Here is a 16,688-nt window from a genome sequence, read left to right on the forward strand (position 1 = left end):
GCCAGTAGTTCTTGTGGATCCTCCTTTTTCCCTTCCTAAAGGTAGAGATGACATTTCCTTTCTTCCAGTCCTCAGGAACCCCTTCCAATCACCATGACAAGCTGGGGGCTGACCTTCTGGAGAGCAGCTCTGCAGAGAAGGACCTGGGAGTGCTGGTGGATGACAAATTGACCATGAGCCAGAAACGTGCCCTAGTGGCCAAGAAGGCCCATGGTATCCTGGGGTGCATTAGGAAGAGTGTTGCCAGCAGGTCAAGGGAGGTGATCCTACCCCTCTCCTCAGCCATGGTGAGGCCTCATCTCGAGTCCTGTGTCCAGTTCTAGGCTCCCCCAGGACAAGAGAGACATGGAGCTACTGGAGAGAGTCCAGCGTAGGGCTACAAAGATGATCAGAGGGCTGGAGCACCTGCCCTATGAGGAACGGCTGTGAGAGCTGGGCCTGTTTAGCCTGGGAAAGAGAAGACTGAGGGGGGATCTTATCAATGTGTATAAATACCTGAAGGGAGGGTGTCAAGAAGACAGGGACAAACTCTTTTCAGTTGTCCCACGTGACAGGACAAGAGGCAATGGGCAGAAATTGAAGCACAGGAAGTTCCGCCTGASCRTGAGGGGGAATTTCTTCACTGTAACAGTGATGGAGCACTGGAAGAGGTTGCCCAGAGAGGTTGTGGAGTCTCCTTCTCTGGAGATCTTCAAGGCCCGCCTGGATGCAACCCTGTCTAACATGCTCTAGGTGACCCTGCTGAGTGGGGAGGTTGGACTAGATGATCTCCRGAGGTCCCTTCCRACCTTACTGATTCTATGATTCTATGACCTACCATCGCCTTGCAAAGACATTGACCAGCATCCTCAGCACTTATGGGTATATCCTATCAGGTCCTGTGGATTTGTGTATATGTCCACCTTGTTTAAGTGTTCCCTAAGCTGATCTTCCTCCACCAAGGGCAAGTCTTCATGGCTTCAGACTTCCCTTCTGGTGTCAGTGGCTTGAGATTCCTGAAGCCCAGTCTAACCAGTAAGATCTGAGGTAAAGAAGGTATTCAGTACCTTGACCTTTTCCAACTCCTTTGTGACTACCAAAATGTGGACCCACATTTTCCATAGCCTTCTTTTCACTGCTTGTGTACTCATAGAAGCCTGCCTTGGTGTACTTATTCCCTACCAGTTTCAACGCCAAGTGGGCTTTAGCTTTCTTAACCCTATCCCTGCAGATGCAGACAGTGTATTGATATTCCTCCCGGGTCACCTGAACCTGCCTCCACCTCTTGTATGCTTCCTTTTGGTATTTGAATTTAACCGGGAGCAACATGTTCATCCATGCAGGCCTCCTGCTGCCTTTGCATGATTTCCTGCTTGTTAGGAAGAACTGTTCCCAGGCAACACTTCAGGCACTCCCCCTGCTCTCTCATATACAGCACAACTCCCCTTCCTCACTGTCCCAGGCAATCTTTCCTAAAGAGTCTGTACGACCTGTGGCAGCACTTGAGTCACGTAAGTTATCTCACCATGTCCCCATGATTCTAATGAGAACATAGCCCTGTAAATAAACATAGACTTCTAATTCATCCTGTTTGTTTCCTGTGCTGCTGCATTARTGTAAGGACACTTGAGAGAGGAACCCCAGCGTGCTGACTTCCCAGACGAGGCACAAAAGCTTTCCTCCTAACACAGCCCTGTAGGCACTTCTTTATTTACCCACATGCTCCTGGGGAGATTCCACTTCAGCCCTGTTTTAAGAAGTCCCTTCTGTTTACATAACACCAGGACCTTTGGTTGTCAACCCCATCCACCACTTCCTTACAGAAGTAAGTACAGACTATTAAACAAAATGACTTGTCCGCATGATTGCCAATCCTGTCGAAGAAATTTGTTAGGCTGGTGAGGCAAGACTTTTGTCACAAAAGCCAYGCTGACTTTTCCAAAGGATGATAATTGTACTCATGTAGCTGCTAATTCTGACTTTTTAACTCCATTCTCATTAGCTGGTAGTCACATACCCCTCATTTTACACATCACTTCCTTTTTCAAAGTTCCTCATAATCTAAGGTAAAGCTTGTGCCTTTTGTCTGATTTTGTTGCTGAAACCAAACTAAGCAAATATATGAGAAACTCAAATTCATTCAGAATTTTTTAAAATGTTATTTTTTTACAGGCATGTGTAAACAGATTCATTATTTTGGGAAAAGAGACTCAGATTTATATGTCCTGTAATTGCTATTTCAAGCAACATGGCAGTCATCTGTAGGGAAGTGTCCAAATGTTATGGCTGTAGTACCTGCAATCTTTAGGAAACATATCAGTCCTATTYACTTTTAGAAGTACGTTTATAAACTAAACTTGCTTTTCTGTTTTTTATCATGAATTTTGTGACAGGTGAAAAGTTAGCCTTTAACCTGAGTTTTAGCTATAGGGATGTTGATTTCTCTGGACTCCTAACCATCCTCTTATTACTTAGACTACTTGCTAGAATTACTGCAGTTAAGGGATCTCTAGTACGATGTTTGCAAATTTTGACTTTGGTGGGGGGAGGAGTGGAGAAAGGGCAGAAAGACTCATCTCCTAATGTTGGCAAGAGGCACCTAGGGCAGGTCTCTGTCAGTCAAGATTTTTGATGTGTATTTTATTGTAATGAAAGTTCTTTTCAGCTTTGTTTCCTACCCAAAATATACATGAATGTGCCACAATGTCTACTTGTGCAAGAACATGCAAATGCTGTTTCATAGTTAGGCATAGTGTTTAAAGATCCCCAACACATCAGACARAACATTTCATCAGTATTATCAGTTCAGTAGTATGGAAACTGAAAACAGTTCCTCTGAGAAAGACATRTCTGGTTCAATTAATGGCCCCCATATTTCAAATTTACAGCTACAGCAAATGCTGGCTTCTGTAAAAATTCAATCACTGAAAGAATAGAGATTTAAAAAATGATGGGAATGKAAAAATTGGATTATAGCATGTTTTTTCTTATATTATATTGGGTTATTTTAACCTAACATTTTAACCTTTCTTGAGAAGGAAAATTTTGTCTTGCATATTAAGATACTTATAAAATTAAAAGCAACAGCCCAGAGATTATAAYACATGGGAGTATTACATGTAAAACTTAAAATCAGCTTGGAAGTAAAAGTCCAGTTTACTATAATGAGTATTTTTAAAAATAGTGAAGATCTAAAGTGACAGTTATGCAGGATTTGTGAACACAGAGATTTCTGTTTTTTTTTTAAAGTCATTCTATGGGATTTCTTTATGATTATGTAACAATCATAATATAAGTTTAACAAATACTACTTGGAGTTGGTTGACTGATAACCATGCACACAACAGTTTGAAGAACAGAGAGAAACATTCAGACAGGTTTTCTTTTTCTTCAAAACTTTATTAGGTAGACATTACTAGAAGACACTGTAAAACCCTCTGTGTGCAAGTGAACAAACTCTATAATATTGTAAGTCTTCCCACAATCCATTAAATGCACAACTGCCCCCCTTCACACACACTGTTTCTGAATATTAATTCTAAGACAAGTGGAGTGCATTCAAATTCTACKTTACATTCTTCCATTTCATCATGGAGAAGTACTTTTTTCAGGTTCTTAATAACAGGGGATTAGGATAACAGTGTAAGTGAAAGGAATGCCTTTAAAAGAAAAGAAGTACCATAAGTTTTGACTTATGAACTTCACTCTCAACACAGACATCAGATTCATCTCATAGTCTTTTAAATTAAACTGCCTACCATGAAGAACGTGATTGCATTTAGCGAAGTGAAGCAGTACAGAGATATACCTATTACTGAATACTAGTGAGGTAACATTTTGAAAATAAACTGTTAAAAAAGTCATTTAATTTCAAAAGGTCCTGTCCAGCAGGACAAACATTGGCAGAACATCTTCCCTTGTATCCATGCTTTTGTACATGTGCATATACAACCTGTGTCTACTACAGCTTTCCAAAGAACAGKATTTTAGTTATACATTCATCAGGACAAGTTTAAAATCAGACACTGCTATGGTAGATTCAACAGAAGACTTCAGTGAATTTTCTCTAGATCACCTAAAATAAAAGGCACTCTGAAGAGGGTAGCAAAAAATTATCCTTACAAAACAYTGACACAGACTGAAGCAGCCACAAAGTTGAGCATACTCAACAGTGATTACTGGTATAAATTTAAAATRCCAACTTGAACATGGATTGTTTTTAAAATATTGCCCAAGACTACTGAAAATTTTTGTCAGGTTATTATAGCATGAAGACCATTGTTGCTACRCTATGCAATAAACAATATAGTTATCAGATAAACGCAAGAGAAAGATGATGGAAAACTTATCAGCATTTTGGTTGTGTGTCTGCTGGCTATGAAGAGAGAAGAATGCAGTTTGAGGAAGTAACTTTTACATAAACACTCTAACTCTTAAAAGTGATGAAGTATTTTGGTACATGGTGCCTCCTATTCAGTGAGGTATAGGATGAGCTAGTTAACAACTAACTTGGAGATAAAACTGAAGTAAAAGTTATTAAGATGTCTGAAAGAGTGACAACTCAGTTAAGTTTTATTGTAGTATGGCTCTCATCAAATTCCCTATTATCGAAAACTTCAGATTTGTAAGCTGAACCCTGACTACGCACAAATGTATGATTCTTTGTGAAGAAGTAGCACTGCAAGGGAGAGTCTTACTACTAATTAAGAACTCCACGGAGGGGGAAAAAAAGTTTCTTCTACAGTTCTGGAAAACTCAAGAATTCCAGTAGAAGAACAAGTTCTAAAAGATATTCTTCTCATCTTCATTTCTCCCTCTTTACCTTCCTTCCCAAATTTTTAGTGGGGGAAACTGAATATGGTAAAACCACTTTATGATCATGAATTAATGACGCAGCATGACTTTTACATCTACCTCCCACTCCARTTATTAGCTCTCTGGAATTTCCTTCTAATAATTGCCATTTTATAACCTCCCTTTTTTTCTCCCCCTGCTGCCCCCCCAGATCATTTCCAGCAGTAGCTCATATAGGTCAAGATAACTCTAGAAATATAGCTTATTCTTGACATTTGATTTCAAATACATGGACAAAAGCKGGAACAATGCTAGTAGGGAAAATCGAATTTACAAAATCTAGATCATAATAGGTAAAATTCCACTGCCTTCTGACAAAAGGGAGTAATCTCAGAAAAAGAAAAAAAAAATCCCTCAGTCTCCTTTTTGAAGCTAACTGAAGATGATAAAATGATTTCTATTTTTTTCAGATCATATCTTTATCACACAATGAAGGGCAGTGCAAGAGATCTCATATCTGATCCTTCAAGCTCACTTGAGGGCTTGGTCCATCAGGATACCAGAGAGGATTTACCAACTTTTTCTTAAAAAGGATACGCTAGTTCAAGTGCAAATACCATCTGCATTAAGTCCCAACCTAATGTGTCTCTGCGTGCCATGCTCCTCAACACTTCCATTGCCACATTAGCATGAACAGGGCCTGTTTTTGAGCCTTTGAGGACAGATACACTCCAGCTGTGGTCTGAACTAACTTCTGTTAAATTCCATTTTCCAAAAGTTGCTTTTCTTTTTAGTGGTTAAAAGCTTTTAGCTGATTATACTGGAAGACTAAACTAATTCTGACAACACCTATAGATGCATTTCTGCACAAATCTGAAGGGAGGGGACGAACAGTAAGTTAAACTCAAGAAACTAGATCAAGATCATGAAAATTAACACAGGCACATCAGATTACCATTATTATTCCTAAAAAGATAATATCTTCACGAACATAACATTCCTCAACCTTCTCAACAAACTAGTACTTGGTTACCTTGGCTTAACATGCCCATGTGTAGGAGTCTGCTTAAGAGAAATTTCCATACTGCTCTATGGAGTGAAAGGTGGATGAAGACTGGGATTAAGAACAGAAAAACCTTTTTCACTTGTTTCAAACAAATAAGGCACTAACGTATTTTTAAATAATTTTAACAGTATACAAAACACTGAACACTGGAATTCAAGTGTTGAATATTTGAACATTACTTATCTCCAGTTTTCATGCCTTACTCTTCATTAGTGACCAATAAATATATTACAGAAAGTTTTAGTCAGTAATGCAGTTTTTATATATTCCAAATGTAGAGTTAGAAATTGCTTTCTTAGTGAATCTGAATTCTGTTTTGTATGGCTTTTTATCTGTGCCAGAAGCATGTAGACTGAAAAGGTATAATCTTATTGTTCCCCTACCCTTACCTCCTGGCATTCAAATTAACTGTATTTTAAAGGAAATTCTTCACATTCAAATATAAAGAGAGATGGGGGGGGGAATTCTCACTGAATTGTCATGGAATTAAGATAAGGTTCTGCTTTGACAACCTCCTTGGAAAGGGAGATCATGTTTACTTTTTCTCAGCACCTATTATTCTCATCTCTACCATAAGCAAAGAGTTAATTATTCAATAGTGAACTCAGATGGTTAGATATGTAACCAAAAAAAAAAGTGTTTAATTACATAAAAATGTAAAAATAAAAGCTCTGAAGAAAACCAGACACCAGTATTTTGCAATTAAGTAATTTAAGTATAACAGAAACAATCTTTTGCTAGTATTGCTCAGCAAAATCTTACTGAAATCACATACTGTGAGATCACATTTCCTAATGTCCAATTCCATCTTCAGCCATTTTCACCAACTGGTTTCAAATAATGAAATTTAAAAGGAAGAGTATCATGAAATAAAATGTATAACAAATGGAAACACAGTAAACATTTTATTACAAGATAGTAAACGCAGTGAAATCTACTACTGTCCTTGCAATTTTTGGACATGAAGCAGTAGGATGTAAATTGGTATGAAGACTTGTTTTAATAGTGCATTTTTTTATGCAAAAARATAGGCCATGACTAAAGACAAAATCCATCTGTTTATCCAAAGCTTGCATAAGACATAAAAGGATTTCTTAACTGCATCAGTAATTTTACAAGACAGGTTTAAAGTATCTGAATGACTTGTTTGGATTCTGTAAGTAGACTTTCATTGTTAAAATGAGGAAAATGTGGCATGGTACTAGTAACATCACGCTCAGTGACAGTAGGTTAAAATTTCAAGAAATAACATTTTCATTTCAGCTTGCCAACTTTTCAACAAGATTAACACTGAATGGGGCTAGTATGCAACAGTGTTTAAGCAGACTATGTGCAAAATCCATTTTTTAATGCTAAAAATGTCAAATATTTTTATACATATTCCTATTCTGACTTTGATTCATCCAACACATTTCAGATCTACTTTTCACATTTTCATACAAGCCAAATAAGCCCCCAAAAGGTTTTCTTCGGCACAATATGCATTTTTAAATAAACTAGTTGCTATTATTTTTTTATTTATTTTTTTTTTAACAAAGATACATTTAGGAATAAACAGAGTTATGCTCTTTTTTTTTAAACTAGGGAGAAAGTAATTAAAGCTTATATTACAGTTCTACTTCTGAAATCAGGGCATGCACTCTAAGATCAGTTTTCATTTCTCTACCTTATAGTATTTCACTGTCAGGCTAAGAGCATCAGTGATTAAGTGCCTAATAAGAGCATTCCATTCCTTACTGGAGAGGAAACATATAGATCCTGAGCCCTTATGCACAAAATGAAGGAAGAAACAGCCAAAAAGTTACAGTCCTGTGTCACAGCAACAAATTGCATTTAAGTTTCTTAGAGAAATAAATAAATAAATACATGTTTGCAGGTATTGTGTCAGTAATATACATGTGAACACGCTGCTAGTCTTACAGCTGAATCCAGGCTCAGGTGGTTTTCCATGTAATAGTAGTAGACAAGCCACCAAGAGTATTAACAACGTAACTTCTTAAATATATGTGTACTCTTTTCAAGTTTGTTTCTGCATTAACTCTGAAAAATATTAAACCATTCCTAACTCCAATTCTTAAACTGAGCTAATGTGGCTTACACTGAAGGAAGCTGAACTTAAAAATATGTAATTTAACACTGTCTGTGGATGTGATTTTTAAAGTTATTGGTGTCTCAAATAGTAAAAAGCTTTATTTATTGTACTAAAAGATAGGATTAAAAACAGTATTTCCCTGACAATTTGCTGCAATAAGAATGCCATTTGGAAACTCTTCCCRTCTTCCTGCCCTCTCCTGCATCCATTAAACAAGAGCTGGTACTACACTCTGCTAATGAGACAACAGGCTTTGTAACAGTTTGCTCTTCTTCAGAAATAAACCTGATTTTCAAGTTGCTTTATAACAGTTGTCTACATAGTTCAAATATTTCAATCAAGGCCAAACTTTATACTTGCATAAGAATGGGTGCGATTTCTCYGGKTTAACAGGGCTATGACTTATGTTAGGAATGGAACCGACCCGCTGCATCTGTAAGGCTGCAAAATCAGAAGAAACTAAGAAATAAACTCTCTAATAGTTTCTTCTTTTAGGATTCTTTACATCAACAAAATCAAGAGAGATCTAATATAGATTATAGAGGTAACAGTAATCCATGATTCTCATCCACAGCTTGGAGCTACACAATTATCATGCCAAGGATTATAAATGATGCAAGGTCTGCTCAAGAAACAAAACACATTTTTCAACACGTATTTAAACAAATTGAAAAAAAAAACTTGAAGTCTGCATGGCAAACTGTTTGACCACTGAATATGGAAGTTCCTCAAATCTAACTGGGAARAGAAGCCATTCAGTCACTGCTGAATTTGTATCCTCTGACAGGACTACTGCCTGGACTACGTACTATTTAACATCACACTAGCTGTGCCGGTCTTTGGAAGAGCAGAAAGCCCACTGGCTAAAAGGAATACCTGATAGTGAAATTGGCAATAGTCCCTGCAAATTACTATTTTTTAAAAAAGCAAAACTTCACGATGATTAAAGTTTCAGAACCAAGTAAATAAATAGTTGTAAACTATAACACTCCTCCCAAAACAAAAAACCGGTCATACCAGCAAGAGTTACACAGTCAGCATTAGATGTATCAAAAACATACACAAAATCCTCCCTCTCTTATACATTTGCACTAACCCAAAGGAAGATAATAGATCATTGAAAATGCACTATATTTTAATATTTGAAAGGTATTAGTATATGTTTTATAGTAAAGGTGATGAGAACTGAAAATTAACAGAAGTTACTGTATGAAACTGAAACGGGTGAACCAGCTAGAGCTCACAACTGCTCAGAACTGCACTTCTGCCTCTCACATTCCTGCTCAGTTTTCCACCCCCACTACCTAGCAGATTTACAAAAGTAGTTACTTCCCAACAACCAAAGTCCTGGATAAGCTCTGCAGATACACGTAACTGCGCTCTGAGAGGCTGCAGCACTCAAAATTTTCCTGCCACAAATGCGATTGAGGAGCCCTGTAACTTGACTCAATTGCTGAAATGAATTAATTACTTCTAGAGGAGAAAGCGCATCTCCTCTTTCTCCCCACGAGCCAGAGAGCAACATGGGGTAGGTGGTGGTGGGGGGAGGAAATATAAAAAAATATATTCTTGGAAAACTAGAACTCAGATTTGCACAGTAATATTTGTTCGGTCACATGGACACCCTAGACATTTAAAGCACTTACCTAGGTGGCCAGTCTGAATGCAATGTTGAATACCACACTGTACCATTTTAAGGGGCTCTCTTAAACAAGCATGAACTAAGCTGAAAATAGGTGATGTAGAATCAGGTGTTAACTTGAAGACAAAAGGTCTGTTACAAAGCAAGAGTGACACGGGGCTAAAATGCTTCTTTTGATATGCAAGTCTCACCTAAGGACCAAAAGCAAGAAAGTCTTTTGGGGCTCTTTGGGCTGGGGATTGCTGCTCCTRCAAAGGCACCAAAGGTGCCCATAGAGTCCACTGACCAAGGGGATGGCCAAGGGCAGCTGCTGCGCGGGCTGGGCTTGTCAGGACTCTCCTGAACACCTGAACCAGGGACCTTTACAGAGGGTTTTCCAGTGCAGGAAGAGTCAGTGGAAAGATGACTCAGAGTAAAAAGCAGCCTCAAGAGAAAGAGGCCTCTCCGGCTGCGCCCACCCAGCTTGGTCAGGGRCCCGCGGGAGCTCAGCTGGGGCTGGGGGAGCAGGGTACAGCCCTGCAGGCAGGACACCTAACTCCTGCAGCACGTGCGCAGGAAAGCACGAGTGCACGAAGAAATCGCCTGCACCAGGCGAACCAGAAACRCCAAGGATTTAAGGTTTTCTTAGCCTGAATACAGATACTGGTGAACAAGAACTTCTCACAAGGATAAATGATCTTAACTATTAAGCATGGTGAAAGCAATCTGGATGTTCAAGCACATAGTAACACGAAACCTGCCTTGAGCAACRACTTAACAGGTTCATTCAACTGCCTCATGAAGTTTTCTCCTAGTGAAGATGAAGTAGAAGAGTCTGACAGTCTCTTCAGAGTACAGTTAAAAAAAAGGGGGGTAATGGAACAGAAAAACATACTTGAATTTCCTTCCCAAGTTCATTCCATTTCCCCAAAGTTGATAAAATAATGATTGCAAAACAAATCATGTGACTTCGATGTACATAAACTTTCCTTCAATACTGGAAGAGCTGTTTAAAAGCTAACATTTTATTAAAAAAATATAGGACTGGATCTTGATTTTTTTTTTAAACAGCAAAGCAAAATCAAATAGTTGTCATCCCTCCTTTCCCCTGTCCCAAGAAAACAAAATATATTAGACTTTTTCTTCTCCACAAGGTCAAAGATGCCTATGTGTAGAATATGAAATATCATTTTTATTTGATTTAATCTGTTCTGATGAAATCAAAATGGCCCAAATGAAATGATAATGGAGGAGGAGTGTACTCCTCTCCTTCACCCACAATAACACGCTTTCTGAATATAAAATAAGTGCCGATCTATTATCTTCCCTTTTATGTTGTTTATTCTAGTATCTTGAGATCTGACTGAACTCCCATCAAAAACTATGAAAATCTCAAACATCACAGTGAAAATAGCTACAAAGATTTTAAGAATATCTCACATATTTATAAAGAACCGGGAAAAGTAAATTAATGCACTGTGTAGCTAATTACAGAGAATCTCAAGTACTAAAATATTCTTAAATGGAATAGTTTGACATCATACTACAGACCGCATTGCAAAACCAAATGTGTGTGTGTGTGTGTATGTGTGTATATATATATATATATATGTATATATATATACACATATATATCTTGGAGGTCTGAAATTTTTTGAAATAATACAAAAATATCTTTGTTATTTGACATTTAATGAAAGGAATAAAAATCCCTGAGTAAGCCAAAGAGAACTGACATAGATGGCCTCAGAAACACTTTCAAAAACAAGACTGATTTTAAGGCAGCTTCCAATCTGCATATTGAACAAAAATACAAAACTGATGCATCTAATTAATAGATGGATTTGCACTGAAAATACTTTTGAACTTTACTTCTAAAAATGTCACTGCTTCCTAGCTTAATTTGAAAATCTTAGGAAGGTACTGTTTTACTTTCAGGAGAGGGTCAACATGCCCTTAAACTCAAATGGAAAAAATAAGTTCTGTTGGCTACTATGGTGTGCTTATACCCACTGTTTCAGCAAGGGGAAAAAAAAACAAAAAAGCAAAATCTCAAGAATACACACACACTAGCCAACTATAGTAAGCTCACGCTTGTGTTTCCAGGTAAACAAAATTAATCAGTTTCTTCCATGGAGGCTTTGTAGTCAAAGTGGTTATTTCACGACAAAAGAATATTACGTTGGTGGGCAGCATACCATTTACTTAATAATTACAACTAGATTCAGATTTCATGACAAGTTTCAGAGAAACTGTTGCAAAGCACATCATTTCAAAAGACACTATTTGTAGGCCTAAATTTTGAAGTCTGTAGACTTTCAGCACATGGACTCTGTTCTTCCCCTTCCTCCCATATATATGTTTTTTTCCCCCACACACAAATATTTCACTGAAAAAGTACCTTCGCYGTAGAAATCCATTCTTAAGATCAGCTTGAATTTTTATAAATAGAAAGTAGGTATTTCTCTTCATCTATTCTTTGTGTATCAGTGTTCTGCCTACACAGATTTACTTTATTCTAAGTTTTACTTTTAGATTATATTTGCACAACTGACAAATTTGTAATAGAACTAGAAAAGAAAAAAATCTTAGTAGCTGGTTCCTAACCCTGAATTATATTGCTTTTGTGATGATGCACTGAGAAAAAAGTCCAGTAAACAGCAGTGATAGTCTGAAGTTAGGAACAGAGAGCAAGAATAGCTGTTCTCTTTAAAGACCTTGAACAACAGGTCAAGAAGGGAGGGAGACGCTGGAAGCATAGACGAAGAATAAAATGGTCTCTTTACAATGCATGACCCCTCCTGTTATCCAAACTTCATTTCAGTTTTCCTCATGAGGCATCAGTGGACGCTCTAAGACTTGGGTAGCCTACTTTAAAAAAAAAGTGCTATTTAGGTAATAAAATTTCATCAATTCCATCTTCACACAAAACTAGTGTGTAGTATTACATGCCAAGTCAGAACAGAAAAGCAGGTTTGCAGCTTCCTTGCGAATACATTTCCTTGTACATTCTGTATCACATTGCAGTGAGTATCTGGGGATAGAACAGGCCACAGGTATTTCTCATCATCCGACTTTTTCAAATCTTCTCTTTTACTGGGAGAGATTCAAAATGCTGTAACTCTAGCAAAGTTACTCCCCTATCCAAATCACTATTTATAAGCTGACATAATTTAAATACTAAAACAAAACCGATCAGTGAATTTATAAGTATCATGAAGTTTCAATAATAAGAKTATCTCTCTTAGAGGCACTGTTATTTGGCTGAGGCAATCCATGCCGCAGMAATGAAACCTAGGCTCTTGCTCACTAGTAGGACGACTCGGAAGATAACCAGCTGTCATGTTCCGGCATATGACTGGGTTTTGGTATGCTAAAGAGAATGCTGTGTGTTGAAAGTTATTTACAGAATTAGTTTTTAATACCAAAAGTAGAATGTTCAGTGTACAGTAAGAGTCCAAACACTTCTAAGCATTTCCCCCTTAAAGGCTGACACCGAAGTTAAATGAAGCACATTAGCAGTTAAATCCTTTCTTCACAGGCCAATCGGTAGTAGAGTTGTGGCTACAAATACAGACTTTGATTGTCTAGTTCAGCAACTTAGATCTAAATCTTCAAAAAACTCCAAAGTAATAGCTAAAAAAAAAAGAAAAAAGAAAAAAAAAACCCAAAACAAAACCAAAACCCCCCCACATTTAAAAAGCAGCAGTCAGGGGGCCCATCTTGTTCAGAGTGCACCAGAGCAAAGAGGCTTTCTGGTCTGCAGTAGTGTTGGTGGCTGCGGGAAGACGGCAGGAGATCCTCCGTGCTTCTTCCAGGGCCGTGGCGCAGGCGCTGCACCAGCACTGTATTGCTCTGTTGCACAAACCGTGTACAGCCCTTGCAGGACCAGCTCAGTTCAGATGAGTAAGGTCCATCCTTACCACGGCATACCTGTCCGTGACCTCTTCCTCTGCTTTTTACAAAGGCAATAGATAGGAAACACAAATAAACCTGCCAAAATAAGAAAGTAAGATGACATAATTAAATGTAGTCCTTTGCACACTCATTTTGTGCTTTCAGTGTACACAGAGCACTCAGATGCAGCTTTCCATCTTTCAGGGAACTTAGATGAGGCATTTGGACAAGCAGAAAAAAAAACACTAGACTGCAACAATCTCTTTGGTAACTTGTTCAACTACACTTTGTTTACTTTAGAACAAATTCCTGCTAAAACCCCTATCTCTGACAGAAATAAATTCCTGAACAATGGTCTGCTTTGTAAGAGATACAAACTTAAAACTCTAAAAAGTATTTTTGCAATTTTTAGATCTAAATCTAGGGMTGATTTAATTAAACCTGTTTTCATAAACACGTAATATATAAATCTAAAAGGCTAACAAATATCTGCTTATTGTAATGTTGGAATTCTGGTTTACTTCAGACGATCCACTCTTTCCAAATCCCCTTAATCTTTAATTCAACAGTTTTACAAGTATTAAAGGCAGCATATTGTGTCTGTACTATTTTTTATATGTATCCTTCTCTATTATTAAGTAATACCAAATGTTTATCCTTGCCAGGCAGGGAATTTTTTTTAAACTTAAAAAGTCTTTTGAGAGAAAGTAGAGTGTAAAAGGAAAAAAAAAATCAGATTTATCTAATGAAAAATAGTTTGCCATAAGAGATACTCTTTCAATCCTAAAGGAAAAAGTGTGTCTTCCCACACTACTGAGATAGTGAAGAATCACTTTTCAGCCACCACCGCAGCAATCAACTATACCAAAAGACTACCACAGTTGTTGGGGTCCTTGCTATGCTTAATAATCTTCTTATTTGTATAAAAAGGTTTTCAGCTGTGCTACTAAGATTACTTTTACAGGTGTGTTGTCAGTAAATACTGCTGTAATTACCTCAAAATCGAAACTTTACTATAAATAATCAATGTCTTTGGAACTGCACACACTGCTCTTCTCGATTGCCTCAGTTACATGGCCAGACCTACGGTGGGACGTCAGTGGCAGAATCRGCATTATTGCAGCTGTATTACTGTAAAACCTTCTTAGTTTTAATTTTTAATATAAGCAAGAGGTTTTTGTTTTGTTTTTCTTACAGTATAGATTATACCAGACTGCTGAGTAACATAAGCTTTACTGGCATTAGAGTCTTTACTGCCTACGTTTTTGACATAAAAATGCCATCAAAACAATATATATCTCTTCAGTCAACCCAACTCAGCATTGTTACCAAAAATGTCCATATTCTTAGTCTAAATGCTCACTATATTCTAGACTCAGGTATACTCTAGAAAACCTTTATCAGTACATTGTATATAACCAATCAGTATATAGACAATCTTATTAATGTAATTATCCTACTATATATTGGTTTTACTGTATCAGAACAAAGGTACATCATCCCAATATGCTTCAGAGATGGGCATTCAGAGTAAGTTTCCAATGCCCTGGAGTAATTGGCAGTAACATTTTACTGCCAATACAAATGAACAGTGGCTATGCACTCACATAGCCAAAATTACATCTTGCAGCTCACGTGACAAAGTTCTTGAAGTTGTGATCCACTGGGGTGGTGAAAGGGAGGTTCCAAGCCAGCCAGCCCCTGGCACTAGATATAAACTATGCAGGCCTTTTCRGTATTTTAAATATAAAAGGTAATGATTTTGGTTCACAAGAACCTTAACAATGAAATAATTGGGAAAAAAATATTAAGCTAGTAGGCATAAAGCATACGTAAGAAGAAAGTTATAAAGCTTTAAGATTTTGAAGACATAAATCCATTTAGAAAAAATATATCCATTTTACACTAAAAAGAACTCCTCAGTTTGTACTTTTTCTATGTTTACCTCAGAGAGGGRAATACTGAGACATTAATCATGCAAGGAAGTCTGGCAAAATCAGAATCAGACTCATTCCTGTCTGTAATTCTTACCTATTACAACAGCTATGGCTCCCAGTGCCAGTCCAAGAACCAGTATTAGGGGTGTAATGAGTAGTTTTCCAGCTGAAACACAAAATTMATTAAATAATAAAATGCCTGCTTTGAATTTCAACCTCTCCAACCATTCTTAAATATTTGGACAATCTGACCTCTAAAAATCAAAAGCTGCTTTCTTTCTTTTCTTTCTTTTTCTTTTATTTTTTTTTTAATACTTTAACAAGATTCTTATTTGTAAAGTCAGTCTGCAAATCTAGCTAGGTATCATCACCAAAAAGCCATCTCCTTGTACACGCTGCTCTCTCTATCCACTGCAATTCTCTGGGCATAGCCCATTTTGTACATTAACAATTAACTGCCATTAACTTCAGTTTCCATTCTGAAATCCTTCGGGCACTAACAGGAACAGGGAGGATATAAGGTTACAGTCTTTTGGCTGTAGAGAGATTCTCCAAAATCCTGTTGTACCACAACAACGCTGGGAAGATGCCAAGCAAGTCAGTGTCTTTGGGGAGTTAAGGTTAGCCTAAGGCAACAATACCAGCTGGTATCTAAACATGCTTCCCCTCCCTCTAAAAGGCTACGGTAAAGTCCTCATGTACTGCTGTGATTTAGGACTAAACCAAACCACCGCCAACCCTATTGGCAGYGCTGTGTTGCTGCTCTTACATGAATAAGGTGACAGGGTTGTACTGCCCATCAAGAAGAGCCTAAGACTCTGAGAACATATGAAATCCACTCTCATTCTTTACTTTTTTTCTGTGTTTATCATCTGCACAACGGCATGGAAGGAAGGCAGGGCTCCTTTGGAAATGCTAAGTTGAAACTGAACTTTGCACCAAGTTACCTCGTGTCATATACGTTCAACTACACAGCGCAGAATCTCTCTCCCTGTGCTGGCTGAGTGGCTCAGACACGTTACTTTTCTCAGCTCTTTGAAAATGCAGCGTGTAAAGTACCTTTACTCACACACCAGCAGTTTGAACAGAGATTTGAAACTCCACAATTCTCTGTTAAGCYTATGTTTGAAAGATTACCTCTAGAAAGGGAGATCAAGCTCATTCCCTCTCGCTTCCCTCTCTCAAGTCACTTGTATCAGATTTCAGTGAAAGGATTACTTCATTCAACAATGATGTAAACCTCTCCATAACCTGAAACACGACTTTGGGCAGTCTGAAGGAAAAATGAGATATTTTGGAAAT

The 16,688-nt window shown here is 37.7% G+C and overlaps 1 protein-coding gene across 1 annotated transcript in view; it reads right to left on the reverse strand.

Annotated features, from left to right (window-relative positions):
• Positions 1-11,734: 11,734 nt before the first annotated feature.
• Positions 11,735-16,688, reverse strand: part of RNF217 (ring finger protein 217) — a 28,749-nt gene continuing 23,795 nt past the window's right edge. Inside the window, exons 5-6 of the mRNA XM_085314442.1 lie at positions 15,481-15,552; positions 11,735-13,545 (exon numbers count right to left, since the gene is read on the reverse strand). Coding sequence (XP_085170568.1) covers positions 13,472-13,545; positions 15,481-15,552 — 146 coding nt within the window. The 3' untranslated portion in view covers positions 11,735-13,471. The remainder of the gene's footprint in view (positions 13,546-15,480; positions 15,553-16,688) is intronic.

Source organism: Rhea americana, unplaced genomic scaffold (genome assembly GCF_003343005.1).
Source record: "Rhea americana isolate MKP2758 unplaced genomic scaffold, rheAme1 scaffold_110, whole genome shotgun sequence".
Taxonomy (NCBI): Eukaryota; Metazoa; Chordata; class Aves; order Rheiformes; family Rheidae; genus Rhea; species Rhea americana.